The 12254-nt window shown below is 58.1% G+C and overlaps 1 protein-coding gene across 1 annotated transcript; it reads right to left on the bottom strand.

Moving 5' to 3' along the window:
• Nucleotides 1–1714: 1714 nt before the first annotated feature.
• Nucleotides 1715–5153, bottom strand: SOCS3 (suppressor of cytokine signaling 3). Its single transcript, XM_019982297.2, has 2 exons — nucleotides 4758–5153; nucleotides 1715–4179 (listed from the first exon to the last, which is right to left on the bottom strand). The coding sequence occupies exon 2, from the start codon at nucleotides 4086–4088 to the stop codon at nucleotides 3399–3401; it is 690 nt and encodes a 229-aa protein (XP_019837856.1). The 5' UTR covers nucleotides 4089–4179; nucleotides 4758–5153; the 3' UTR covers nucleotides 1715–3398.
• Nucleotides 5154–12254: the final 7101 nt, after the last annotated feature.

Here is a 12254-nt window from a genome sequence, read left to right as displayed (position 1 = left end):
CCATTCCCTTCTCCAGGGGATCTTCTTGACCTGGGGATCGAACCCTCGTCTCCAGCGTTGCAGGCAGATTCTTTACCGTCTGAGCCACAGGGAAGCCCCTTTAGTGCCCTGTGAATACTGGACACTCTGGCTGTACAGCTGCCTTCTGGGTGGAGGATGGGGATGGGGGTTTGATACATTCTGGGTTCCAAGGTTCCACAGAGGCAGTCGTGCCAGCACATGGTGGCAGACTGGCAGGCCTTGGGGTGGGGAAGAGCCTGCCAGAAGCTTCCCAAGCTCTCCTCCTCCTGGGAGGCACTGGGGAGCCAAGCCCCACTGGGTCCCCTCACCTGACCTGGAGCTCTGGGAAGGTGACCTTGCCTGGGTCTGCATTCCCAGTTCTAGAGGTGGTAGTCTGTCTGGCGTGGTCCCTACGTGCTCTGTCCACTCAGTGATCTCACACCTGGTCTGGCCCTTTGTCACTTTAGGTTATTTTCCCCCAAAAGTCCAGGAAATGGGAAAGAAAAACGATTTTGTTTATTTACTCTCAGTTGCCTTTTGGACACTGATTCCTGGAGCAGCTTATCGGGGGCCAGGAAGAGGGCTTTGGCATTTGTTTAGGCACCGAGGCAGATGAGGGAATGGGCCCCTGACTTGTTGGGGGAACACTCATCTCTCCATCTGTTAGGTTTGGGGGCTTGGGGGAGGAAGAAGCGTGGAAGGGAAGTGTCTCAGAACAGGCATTTTTAGTTTGTGTTTTCGCAGAACCCTAGTGCTGAGTATGCATGTTGGGGAGGAGGTTACCAAACTCTTGGCTTTGCAGGGGGGACCCACCTAGGGGCAACCCTGGGCATAGACTTCATGCTTACTTAGGGAGGCAGAGCATTCTTGCGCTTTGGGAAAATCAAAGCCTCCTGGGTTCCTAACCTGTGTCTTTCCCACATTCCCAAGTGGTGTGTCCTTGGGCAGGTTGCTTAACCTCCATGAACCTAAGAGGCTGCCCCCAGGCTCAGCCAACAAATATTTACTGAGCACCAGTTCTAGGCATCAGAAGCGACCAGTCCAAGTCCCCGCTCCCAGGAAACATGCAGTTGGGTCTGCGAATGTGGGGTAGTAACACCTGCCTGGTGGGGGTGGCAAGGAAGGTGAACCCAGGTGGTGTCTGAGTGCCCCAGGGGTGGGAGTGGCTGAAAACAGGTGAATAGATGGCTGCTCTTATTGGGAGGCGGGTGGCCCCATCCACTGGTCAGGCTGGGGTTCCTACCCATGGGAGGGCCCCACTGTGTGCAGGGTTTGCATCGGGACCGCCCCTCCCCCCAGCTCCTGGGGACCTGGCTGAGGTCACGGGTCACTGCCAGGACCCCATAGTCTGGGCTTTCTCGTAACACCTCTCTGCCAAGGAGCCCAGTGCCTCTAATAGCTTGGAGCCTCTAAAAGCTTTGACCACAGCTCCGTTTATACTCCTTGCAAGCCCTTTGAAGCGCTTCCTTCGAACTTGCTTTGCATATTCTGGTCAGATCTGAATCAGACTAGCAGGAATTACCCCTCCCGGGTACAGTCTAGGTGGCTGCCTTCGGTTGTCAGTGACGTGAAGCCTGAGTTTGATTCCATCACGAGAAGCACCAGGGCAGTGAGGGGGTAGGGCCGCCACCCTCTGATGTAGCGTGTGGGTGTGGGTGAAAGAGAAAGCAAGTCCAGAGGGGCGGTGGGGGGTGGGAGAAAGGCTCCAGTCAGGTTTTTCATTAAAAAATAGTGCTCTTTATTATAAATTACTGAAATGTTTCTTTTTTGAATATAAATATAAATATGTGCAAAGTTTGATTTGGATTGTTATTTTTGTTGAGTTCTTCAAGCATCTCCTATCAGCCTTGAAGGCCTGGGTAGGGGGAGGGGAGAGGACTGGAGGTGGAATCTTTATAAAAGACAGAGTGATTGAGGCAGATTGTAAACATTATTAAAAAACAAAAACAAAATCCAAACAAAATAACAAGGAAAAAAAAAAAACCACCCCAACACACAGCTGACCCATCCAGCCCAATACCTGACACAGAAAACTTGTGTGTGTTTGGTTTTCCCCAAAAAAAGAACAGTTCCAGGTAATTCCATCGCTGCTACATTCCTCTGAGTTTTCACTGATCAGTGCTATTGCAGAGCGGGAGCAGCTGGGTGGCAGAGCCTCTTGATGACTTCCTGCCAGTGCCAGTCCCCCAAAGTGAGGAGGGAGGGCTGTCTGTGCAGGGGCTGGGGGCTGGAGGACCCAGTGGCTCTGCCTCGGACCAGAGCCCAGGTCCCACTGGTGGCCAGTATCCACTGGGCTGGCTGGCATTCTTCCTGGGCTCAGCTGGAAAGCAGGTGGATCTCTGCCCCCTCCCCACCAATCCATCTCCGACCTCCACCACCAAATGGTGAGTGGCCGCTGGGCGCCCCTCTGAGAATCCTTCGGCCTCTGCTGGGGTTGGCTGAGTGTGTGGCTTCTTGTGTGCCAGTCCCTATCCATGGGACAGGGAGCATTTAAGGCAAATCTCCTAGCCAGATCTAGTCAGGAGGCACAAAGTAGAATGCCCTATCGTCTCTGTCTGGGGTCAAAGGTGGCTCATCTCCTCCAGCCCCACCCCCCCTCCCCAGGTGCTGAAAGGTAGAGCAGGGGTGGGCTCAGAACTACTGACCAGCCCATCCATTCCGCGCCCCCAATGCCACTCCCCCCTTAAAACGGGAGAAGGGCCCTGGGCTCCTGGGCACTAGACGGACTCTAGGACCTGTGTTTCTGGTGGCCATCTGAGGGGCAGGAAGAGGGGGAACAGAAAGGTCCCCTTCAGGTCACCCTTCTCCCCAGAGCCAGAGGTGGAGCAGGCAGCCGCCCCTCCTGACCTGAGCCGAGCAGTGGGAGTGACCGTTTTCTTGGCCAGCCTGCAGCCCTGGGCCCCGGAGGCACCCTCTCTCTCTCTCTCTCTCCCCTCCACCCTTTTCCAGGCTCTCAACCCGCTGAGGTTTAAAGCTCTGTTTTAAACCAAATCAAAGAACAAACAAGTTCCGTTGGAAAGTTCAAAGATTCCCGGCAGTTCTCACAGTTCAACACGCCCCGCGGTGTCCCCCGTTTGGAAGCGCAGCGGGGTGGAGGAGGCGGGAGCGGACAGAGCATCCACTGCGGTCCTAGCTGTGGTCCCCCTGGGCCAGCTGGCTCCTCCGGAGACGCTGGAGTCGGGGAGGTGCGCTCCGGTGGCTCTCCGTCTCCCCTCAAACACATTCCAGGTGCCGCCGGCCCTGTTCTGCGGGGGGAGGACCGGCGGGAGGGGGCTCCCCGCGCCCTGGCTCACCCGGGAGCTGCAGGACTCGCGCGGCTGGATTCTTGTGCTTGTGCCATGTGCCACGGAGGAGAGGGGACCCGGGCCCCCTCGCCCAACTCCTGCCCCCTTTGCTCCCTAAAGCGGGGCATCGTACTGGTCCAGGAACTCCCGAATGGGCCCAGGCAGCTGGGTGACTTTCTCGTAGGAGTCCAGGTGGCCGTTGACGGTCTTCCGACAGAGATGTTGGAGAGTGGCCACGTTGGAGGAGAGGGGCCGGCTCAACACCAGAGGGATCTTCTCGCCCCCCGAGTAGATGTAATAGGCTCTCCTGGGGGGGTTCCCGGAGAGCGGCTGGGCCGGTGGCTGCTCGGGCACCTCGGAGGAGGGCGAGGAGGAGGGTTCAGCGGGGGGCTGGGAGAACGAGGGGGCGCCGGCGGCGGGCATGTAGTGATGCACCAGCTTGAGCACGCAGTCGAAGCGGGGCACGGGCTGCGTGCTCCGGGGGTCGCTCTGGAGAGAGAAGCTGCCCCCCTCGCACTGGATGCGCAGGTTCTTGGTCCCCGACTGGGTCTTGACGCTGAGGGTGAAAAAGTGGCGCTGGTCCGAGCTGTCGCGGATGAGGAAGGTGCCCGCGGGCTCGGCGCTCAGCAGCAAGTTCGCTTCGCCGCCCGTCACGGTGCTCCAGTAAAAGCCGCTCTCCTGCAGCTTGCGCACTGCGTTCACCACCAGCTGGTACTCGCTCTTGGAGCTGAAGGTCTTGAGGCGCAGGCTGGTGTCCAGGGGGCGGCTCATCCCGGCGGCGGGAAACTTGCTGTGGGTGACCATGGCGCACGGAGCCAGCGTGGATCTGCGCGGCGGCGGCGGCTGCAGCTGTTCGGCGGCCTCCGCACAGCGGCCGCTACCGCATCCCGGGGGGCTGCGGGGAAGAAGGCGCGCGCCGCGTGAGTGCCCGGAACCCTCCAGCGCGCCCGACCCGCCCCGGCTCCCCTGCCTCTGCCGAGCGGCCGGGACACCAGCTGCCCCGGAGGCGCTCACCTGGGCCCCCGTTCCGACCCAGACGCCCCACGGAGCCCGCCCAGCCCCCGCCTCCAGGCAGCCCTTTCCCCAGCGCGCACTGGTAAGGTGCCGAGTGGGAAACTCGGGCGCGGAAGTTGGGTCTCCAGGAGCGTGGCCGGGGTGGGGAGTGGGAGAAGGGCCCCCGGGACGCTCTGGGCGCCGCTCAGTCCGGTGGCCCCGGGGGGGCAGGGACGGAGAAAGAAATTCGAGGCATGGGGTGGGGGGTTGGGGGCGGGTAGGGAGGGGACCCGAGAAGCCGAAAGGCCCCAGCCTGGGTATTCCGGGAACCTGGGATCTCCGGCTTCCATCTGCTCTGCCCCCTATCTCGTCCCCTCCCTGCCGGGAATGACCCGGGAAGGGGAGGGGAAACCGGGAAAAGCTCCCAGGACTAGCGAACCCTCCAACCCCCCCGCTCCACGCCGCGCCCCTCCTTCCTACCTGGTCCCAAACCGAAGTCTTTGGCTTCGGGGCTGCGCCTCCTACGGTCCCCAAGGCACGGCGGCCAGCGGTGGGTGGCCCGCGCTGCGCCCAGATGTTGGCAGCCGCGAAGTCCACAAAGGGGCCTCGCGCGCGCGTCCCTCGGGCTTCGCCGGGGCGCCCGCCCTGCCCCCTGCGCGCCGCCGGGCCGGCCGGGCGGTGGGGGGTGAGGGGGCGCGAGGCGAGGGGCCGCGACCGGAGCTGGGCCGGGCGGGCTGCGTGCGGGGCCGGAGTGGCGGCGGCGACGGCGGCGGCGCGGGGAGTGTGAGTCGGAGCCGCCGCGGAGGCCGCGCTCGCGGGTATATACACGGCCCCAGCGCCCCGCCCCCCCGATTCCTGGAACTGCTCGGCCGGCCTTCTTGTAATGTTTAGTCACTACTCGCAGCAATGAAAGGCTGCGCGCCGAGCGGAGGGAGGGGCCGCGGGCGGCCGAGGGCGGGCCGCGAGCGGGGCCGGGGACCCGCAGAGACGCGCGCAGAGACAAAGCGCGATGCGAGGCGGCCCGGGCGGCCCGGCGGGCGCGGCGCCAGCCCCGGCGGCGCGTTCCTGGCAGCGGCCCCTCCCCCGCGCGCGCTCCGCCCCCAACTTCTCATTCACACTTTCCCCCTCCCTTCTAAGAAGGCCAGTTTCTGGCAGAGGCGGGGGCGCTGCTCCCGGAGCCCGGGCAGTTCCAGGAGGCCGAGCGGGAGAGGCTCCTGGCTTCCCCCTCTTCCCTTTTCTCGGACCTCGCGGGGAGACCCCACGCAACCCACCCACCCACCTACCTCGCCCCCACCCGCGCCCGCCCGGGGTTCCGATCGCGGCCCCAGGAGGCCCGTGCCCTCCTCTGGGGAACTGGGGACACCCCACCCCCACTCCCAAAGCCGGGCCTCGAAACTAGGACCGGACCTGGAAGCCTGGGGGCGGAAGAAAGCGCGAGCGTCACCCGTGGGCCTGTCCCAGAGATGAAGCCGGGAGTCCTAAGCGTGGAAGGAACGCCGCCTGCGTGGCAGCTGTCCGGTTTCAGTCCATCGGCCCCCTGCTAGGTCCTCTGTCAACATGGGTGCCGCCTCCCACCGCTCCAAAGACACAAACGCAAGCAACAATCTCTGTGGCCCTTCTGAGTCTCCAAACCTGCCAGGTGCCCTTAAGCAGCGGGACGGGCCCGAGGGCGAGCGATGGCCCCACCCCGCGCCCCGCGTCCGCTAGAGGGCGCCCTGGGGTCTGCGAGATGGAGTGGAGTTCTGTGCTGCACTCCACAAGCCCTGAAACGCGAAACGCAGGGGCGGTGGGGGTGCTGGCTCAAGAGCTGGGGCTGGGGGAACTTGTCGGGGGCGGGGGACCCAGGGAGAACTCACATCGCAGTCTGGAATTAGACCTGGGAATAAAAAAATCCAGCAGAGGAGAATTTACGGAAAGCAGTTTCCAGTTCAGCCCACTTTCAGATACCCCAGGCCTACCGCCTAGAATCTCCACCCCCCGCCCCCCTGCCCCGCCAGTGTGGGGGTCCGATCTCCCCCCGGGGTTGAGAAGAGGAGGCCCTTGAGGTGAACAACGGATTTGTTCTTGGCGTGGATGTGGGTGGTTTGGGTTAACCAGGGCCAGCTTTATGAAGGATGAAAGTTTTCTGCACCCCAAACAGGCAGTGGGGTGCTGGGGACACCTGAGAACCAGCTTAGGAGGCGCTTAGATTGTCATCTCTCAGAACGCAGGGGCTGACAGTTTTGACCCTGCCCTCTTTCCGGACTCCCAGCCTCTGAAGATAAGGAAAGGAAGGGGGAGAGAAAACACCGGAGACCTGGCTCCTCGGCGTCTCTGGGAGCTGATAGGCACCTCTCCGTGCCTTCGATTTGCCAGTCTCCTCTGTGCTTTCACCTCTCTCCCCACAGATGTCAGAGGAGTAAATGAGTTGTGGGCAGGACACCCAGCCTCTCTGGAAATTGGCTTTGCCATCTGTAAAGCAGGAATAATAATCTTTTCCCATCAGAGATCTGAGATTTAAAAGATAAGAAAAGATTCTGCACATCAAAATGTGCTAGAAATGGAAGTAATTCAGTCCAACTCTCCCTTCGGATTCTAGGAGAGGAGTCATTAGGAGGAAGTCTTCTTGTTACTTCTGCAGAGGGGGGAATTGATTTATTCAACACATTTCACAAATATTGGACTCTGTGTACCAGACATTGTACTGGGCATTGAAATATAATGACGAAGAAGACCTGGTCTTTGCCCTCCAGATTTGCAGGCTAATGAAATGGATTCTCCTTCTCTGTAGACTCAGGCATTCATTCTTTTTCTCATCCATTGATTAGGAGGCTGCACCATGACTATCCACTTCTGTGCTGAGCCCCGTGGAGGACAGGGAAGGCTCACAAGGAATAGCCCTTGAGTTAATGGATGAGAGAGTGCTTTGTAAATTATAAGGCTCTGACACAAGTCAGGTTCATTCATTCATTCCACAAACCCTCACTGAGTGCCTGCTTTTGCCAGGCACCGGGCAAAGTGCTGGGAACACGGTCATGCTGGGTGAATCCTGCAGGGATGCGGATGAGGTGAGGGGACATGGGACCCCCACGTGATGGGTGTCATATGAAAGGAGTGGTTGTCATTACAATCAATCCTATGAGACTCTGATAATTCATTCTTGGGGGAGAGGGGATTAGAAGTGGGGATGGGAGAGACAAGCAGGAATAAACAGCCCCTGAGCTTGGGATTCCCAGTCTGCTTAGAGAGACACAAAGCTCTGCAACAGGTGAGTCCTAATGTCAACAGCGTGGTACCCCAGTGAGCCTGGGGCCTGCCGAGGGCCAGTGGCAAAGGGTATGTGACTGGCGGGGGCGGGGGGGCACAGAGTGGGTCCAAGAGTACAGAGATGATGGAAAGAACAGAGCCGGGGCAGGGCCACCGTGCATCCTGCGCGAGGGGGCAGGGCTCCCTGAGTGCTGACTCAGGAAACTGAACTGCTGTTTTGGCTCCACCACCCAGTAGCTGTATGACTTTGAGCCACTGACTTCCCCAGCTGTGCCTCTGTTTCCTTATTTGTAAAATAGGCTGAAAATAGTACCTACTTCATCGCGTGATTGTGAGGACTGAGGCAGTGCATGCAACCTGCTAGAATAGTGCCTTGCACGTAGCGAATGCTCGACAAATGTCAGCTGTAATTATTTGGAAAGCATTGAGGAGTCTTTGAGGAGAGGGAGGAGGGGAAGGCTGAGCTGCCGCACCTTGGGCTACTAGGGGAAGGATGCGGCTATACATGGCTTGATGTTTTGGAGAGCTATGTATCTCCTATATGATACATTCCAAAAAGCTGTTTGTCTTCAAACAGTTCAGCCAGTCACCCACTTTCCCTTTGGCTTTCTAGTATCTCCAGGGGCTTCCTGTTGCCTTTCTGTGCATGCTAAGATGCTTCAGTCATATCCGACTCTTTGCAACCCCCTGGACTGTGCAGCCTGCCAGGCTCCTCTGTCCAAGGGATTCTCCAGGCAAGAATACTGGAGCAGGGCAGACCTAAGGCCATTTCCTTCTCCTGGGGATCTTCCCGACCCAGGAATCGAACCAGCATCTCTTACGTCTCCTGCGTTGGCAGGCAGGTTTTTTCACCACCTGGGAAGCTCTCCCGTTGCCTTTGGGATCGTGCAAACACCTCCCAGTGAGTGTATGTCTAGGCTCTCCGCCTCCACGTCATCTTCATCAGCTACCTCTGCCCCACTGACACTTCACGCCCCAGCTACCTGGAGCTCTAGGCGGTGTCCGAAACATTCTCCAGGCCTGGGTCTTTGCATGTTTGCTTCCCTCTGGGTGGGACTACCTTCTACATCTTGGCTGATTTCTACTTTTCCTTTAAGGTTTGGCAGAGACTCAGTCTAAACTTTCAGGGTAGCTCCTTCTATGCTGACCAACATGCTCTCCTTCTCCACTGATAACCTAGAGGAAAGGAACTGTCGTTGATTTTTTTTTTTTTTTTCTTTTTAAACCTAGCCAACTGATCCATAGAAAGTGCTCAGTGGATCTTTAAATAAGGGATTGTGTTGTCTTTTATTTTCCATCATTTTTAGATACCACCAACTGCTTTCTTCTAGAGTATCTTTTGTTTTTTTCCTGAAGGGCTATGGAGTGGCTGTTTAGATGGGAAGAAGGGTATAGAAGCCCCTGTGTGGCTGGTGAAGACTGTTAGGCCTGCTAATCATAAGAAAAAGGGAGTGAAGACTCTAACTTTGCTGGAAATGTCAAGGAGGAGACACCAGTCGGATACTGGGCACATTCCCAGGGACCTTCTTCCAGGCAAGAGAGATGCCCAGAGCAGGGCAGACCTAAGGCAGTTTCCCTGTCTGCTGGGGACTCCAGGGGAGAGAAACGTTGTCCAAGTCTCGCCGCTCTGTCCCTCCCTGCCGTTTTCCTGGCTAAGGGATTTAGGAGCCTCCTGCCTTTTCAGAATCTCTCCCTTTGCAGCATTTCTTATGAAGTCAGAATCCCATTTCCAGGCAAAGGTGCTTGGTCATAAAGATAATAAAGAGATTCATTTGTGATGGAGGGGAAGTACACAGCGGTTTCAGCTGCCCATGGGGCTTCACTTACTCATGGTGTGTGACAGACAATGAGCTCTTGCCCAAGCCTCCTAGATCGGAATGCTGGCGCCCGTCGGGGGGTCGAAGGAAGCTCTGGCCGCCTTGGTGAACACAAGGTCCCACACTTGCGCACATGGTCTCCGTGTGCTCCGGAGGCCAGCCTGGGGGCCGGCACCCACTTTGCCATTGTTCTGCCTGGTGGCTTTGCAGCCGGATGGGTTAGGAGACTGGCCTCAGACCACAGAATTGCTCAATGCCAAGCCCAAGGCCTCCCTCTGTCTCAAGACTGGTGGGCTTTCCACAGCACCAGGAGCACCCTGGGTTCAACTGTCCAGTGGCCTGATTTGACTTATGCGTGTTGATTGTGCTTCTCTTGTGTGACAGTTGGCGAGGTCTGGGGACACAATGGGGGCTTCCCTGGTGGCTCAGATGGTAAAAAAAAAAAATCTGCCTGCAATGTAGCAGAACCAGATTGGATCCCTGGGTCTGGCAGATCCCCTGGAGAAGGAAATGGCAATCACTCCAGTATTCTTGCCTGGAGAATCCCATGGACAGAGGAGCCCAGCAAAATGGTGAGGAAAAGACTCTGGTTCCTTCCTTTTGGAGCTTCTAGTCTTGGGCTGATGGTTACTGCAGATATGCAGGAGGCAATGAAGCCTCTCCCTTCCTGCTCCCCTTTCTCTTGGACAGTTTGGAGAAAATGCGTGTGTGTGTGTGTGTGTGTGTGTGTGTGTGTTTGGGGGTGGGGTGTCTCACCTGATCTCTTGGAAGCCCTGCCCCTCACTGCCTCAGTGAGGCTCTCCCAGGGCTGGGCTTCCTTGGGCATCTTAGCCCCTCTTAGCTGAAGCCCCTGCCCACCAGGGCTGATGGTGGAGCCAGCCTTGCTGGTGCCCAGGGTGATGGCAGAGATGACCTTTCCCGTGCAGTTGGAAAGGTCCAAGGGTTGTGTAGCAGGTTGACCCCGACCTCTCTCTCTTTCCGGCTTCAGACAATGCCAAGGGACAGGCTGGGGAGGCCTGGACAATGGTCTGCAGCCGGAATCGCCATTCCAGTTTGCAGGCCTTTGTTTCTGCTGGGAGGGGCCCGAGAGCTAATGAAAAGGTTTGTGGCTCAGATGTCTATGAACAGTGGAGGAGTTCTTTCAAGCCTGACATTCCAGGCCCAGCTGGCCTCTGGCATTTCCCAGAAAAAGTGCCGAGGGAGGGGAAAGAAAACACTTCACCCACCCACCCACCCACTTACCCACCCTGCCTGCTGAGATTCCTTCTCCCTCTGGCACTTGGGCTGGGCCAGAGCTCAGACCCCCTGCCCTGGGCGGGGGGCGGGGGTGGGGGTGTTGGGGGGGTGGCCCAGTCCTCCGCCCAGACTCTGGAGGGGAAGCCTGGAGAGTACAGGGGTGGGTGGGGGGCATCTGGGAGGGGAGAGGGGTTTCTTCCACGGCTCCAGTTGGAATCGCCATCTGTTCCAAGTTCAGAGTTGGAGGTAGAGGAGGAGGGGACTTGGCTTCCAGCCAGCTATCGCCCCTGACCCTAAACCAAACCAGCCCTGCTGTGTCCTGGGTTGGGATGGTAAGAGGCTCTGTTCGCTCTGAAGCGGCCGCTGTGCCTGCGGCCCGTGCCCTTTCCTGTGCTCGGGAACAGACACCAGAGCAGCGGGCAGTTCTGGGAAGCGAGGCTGTGGTGAACCATCTGGGCTGTAATGCAAATGAGGCCTGGCCTGGTGCCTGGAGCTGAAGTGGCAGTGCCCCGGAGGGAGAGCCAGCAGGGGGGTGAGGACAAGGCAGGCTCCTGGGCCCCAGAAGCCCTTGGAGAGCCGGGATGGGTGGGGACCTGGTGGACGCCGTGGGCTGGCTTGCCCCACGATACCCAGATGGGCTGGTTGCCAGAGCAAGGCAGTAGGGGAGCTCCTGAGCTGACCCGGGCCCCTGGGTCAGATGCTCACAGCATCTGAACTGACCTCCCCGGGGTGGGTCTGCGCTCAGGCTCCCTGCAGGGACGGGGTCGCCAGGAAAACTTCCCGAGTCTCCTATCCAGGTGGTGACTTCCACCTAGGAAGGTCCCCAGCTCCAATGTGAATCACACATTGGCATGCACTGATTCCGGGGCAAGTTCAAAGGGATGTGATGTACCCTCTCTCCGGCTGAAACCAGCCAGGAGGGCAGAGAAGTGACTCAGAAGGACTGGGAGGTGGGAATCTCCAGGGGTGAGATTCCAAGGGGTGACCCTGGGGCTGGCTCTCCCATGACCTTCCTTTCCAGCTCTCCCCTCGCCCCTGCTGCACTCACCTGAGTGGAGTTCCGAGTGTCTACACCCGAGCCCATGAAGATTTCATAAGACCCCTATAATTGTAAACAAAATTGCTGATGGCAGTTCAGATTTCTGGGGTAATTGGACCTATCTAGAACCACTTCTTGCTCTTGCAAGACTTGTTTTACAAAACCATTCATTCATTTCTTTTCTTTTTCGGGGGAGGGACCAGACCACGCGGCATGTGGGATATTAGTTAGGATAGAACCCAAACCCCCCTGCACTGGAAGCGAGGGGACTTAACCACTAGACTCCCAGGGAAGTCCCTCATTCATTCATCTTCTTTTTTAAAATTATTTTAAAAAATAATTTTATTTATTTTTGGCTGTGCCGGGTTCTTTGTTGCTGCGTGAGCTGTCTAGTTGCAGTACTCGGGCTTCTCATTGCAGTGGCTTCTCTTACTGCGAAGCATGGGCTCTAGGGCGCTGGGGCTTCAGTAGCTTCAGCATGCGACTCCCAGGCTCCAGAGCACAGACTCAGTCATTGTGGTGCATGGGGCTTAGTTGCTCTGCAGCATGTGGGATCTTCCCAGATCAGGGATGGAACCTGTGTCTCCTGCACTGGCAAGCAGATTCTTTACCACTGAGCCACCAGGGAAGGCCTCATGC

The sequence above is a fragment of the Bos indicus genome, chromosome 19 (assembly GCF_029378745.1).
Source record: "Bos indicus isolate NIAB-ARS_2022 breed Sahiwal x Tharparkar chromosome 19, NIAB-ARS_B.indTharparkar_mat_pri_1.0, whole genome shotgun sequence".
In the NCBI taxonomy this organism is placed as follows: domain Eukaryota; kingdom Metazoa; phylum Chordata; class Mammalia; order Artiodactyla; family Bovidae; genus Bos; species Bos indicus.
This window is presented reverse-complemented; position numbering and strand designations above follow the sequence as displayed.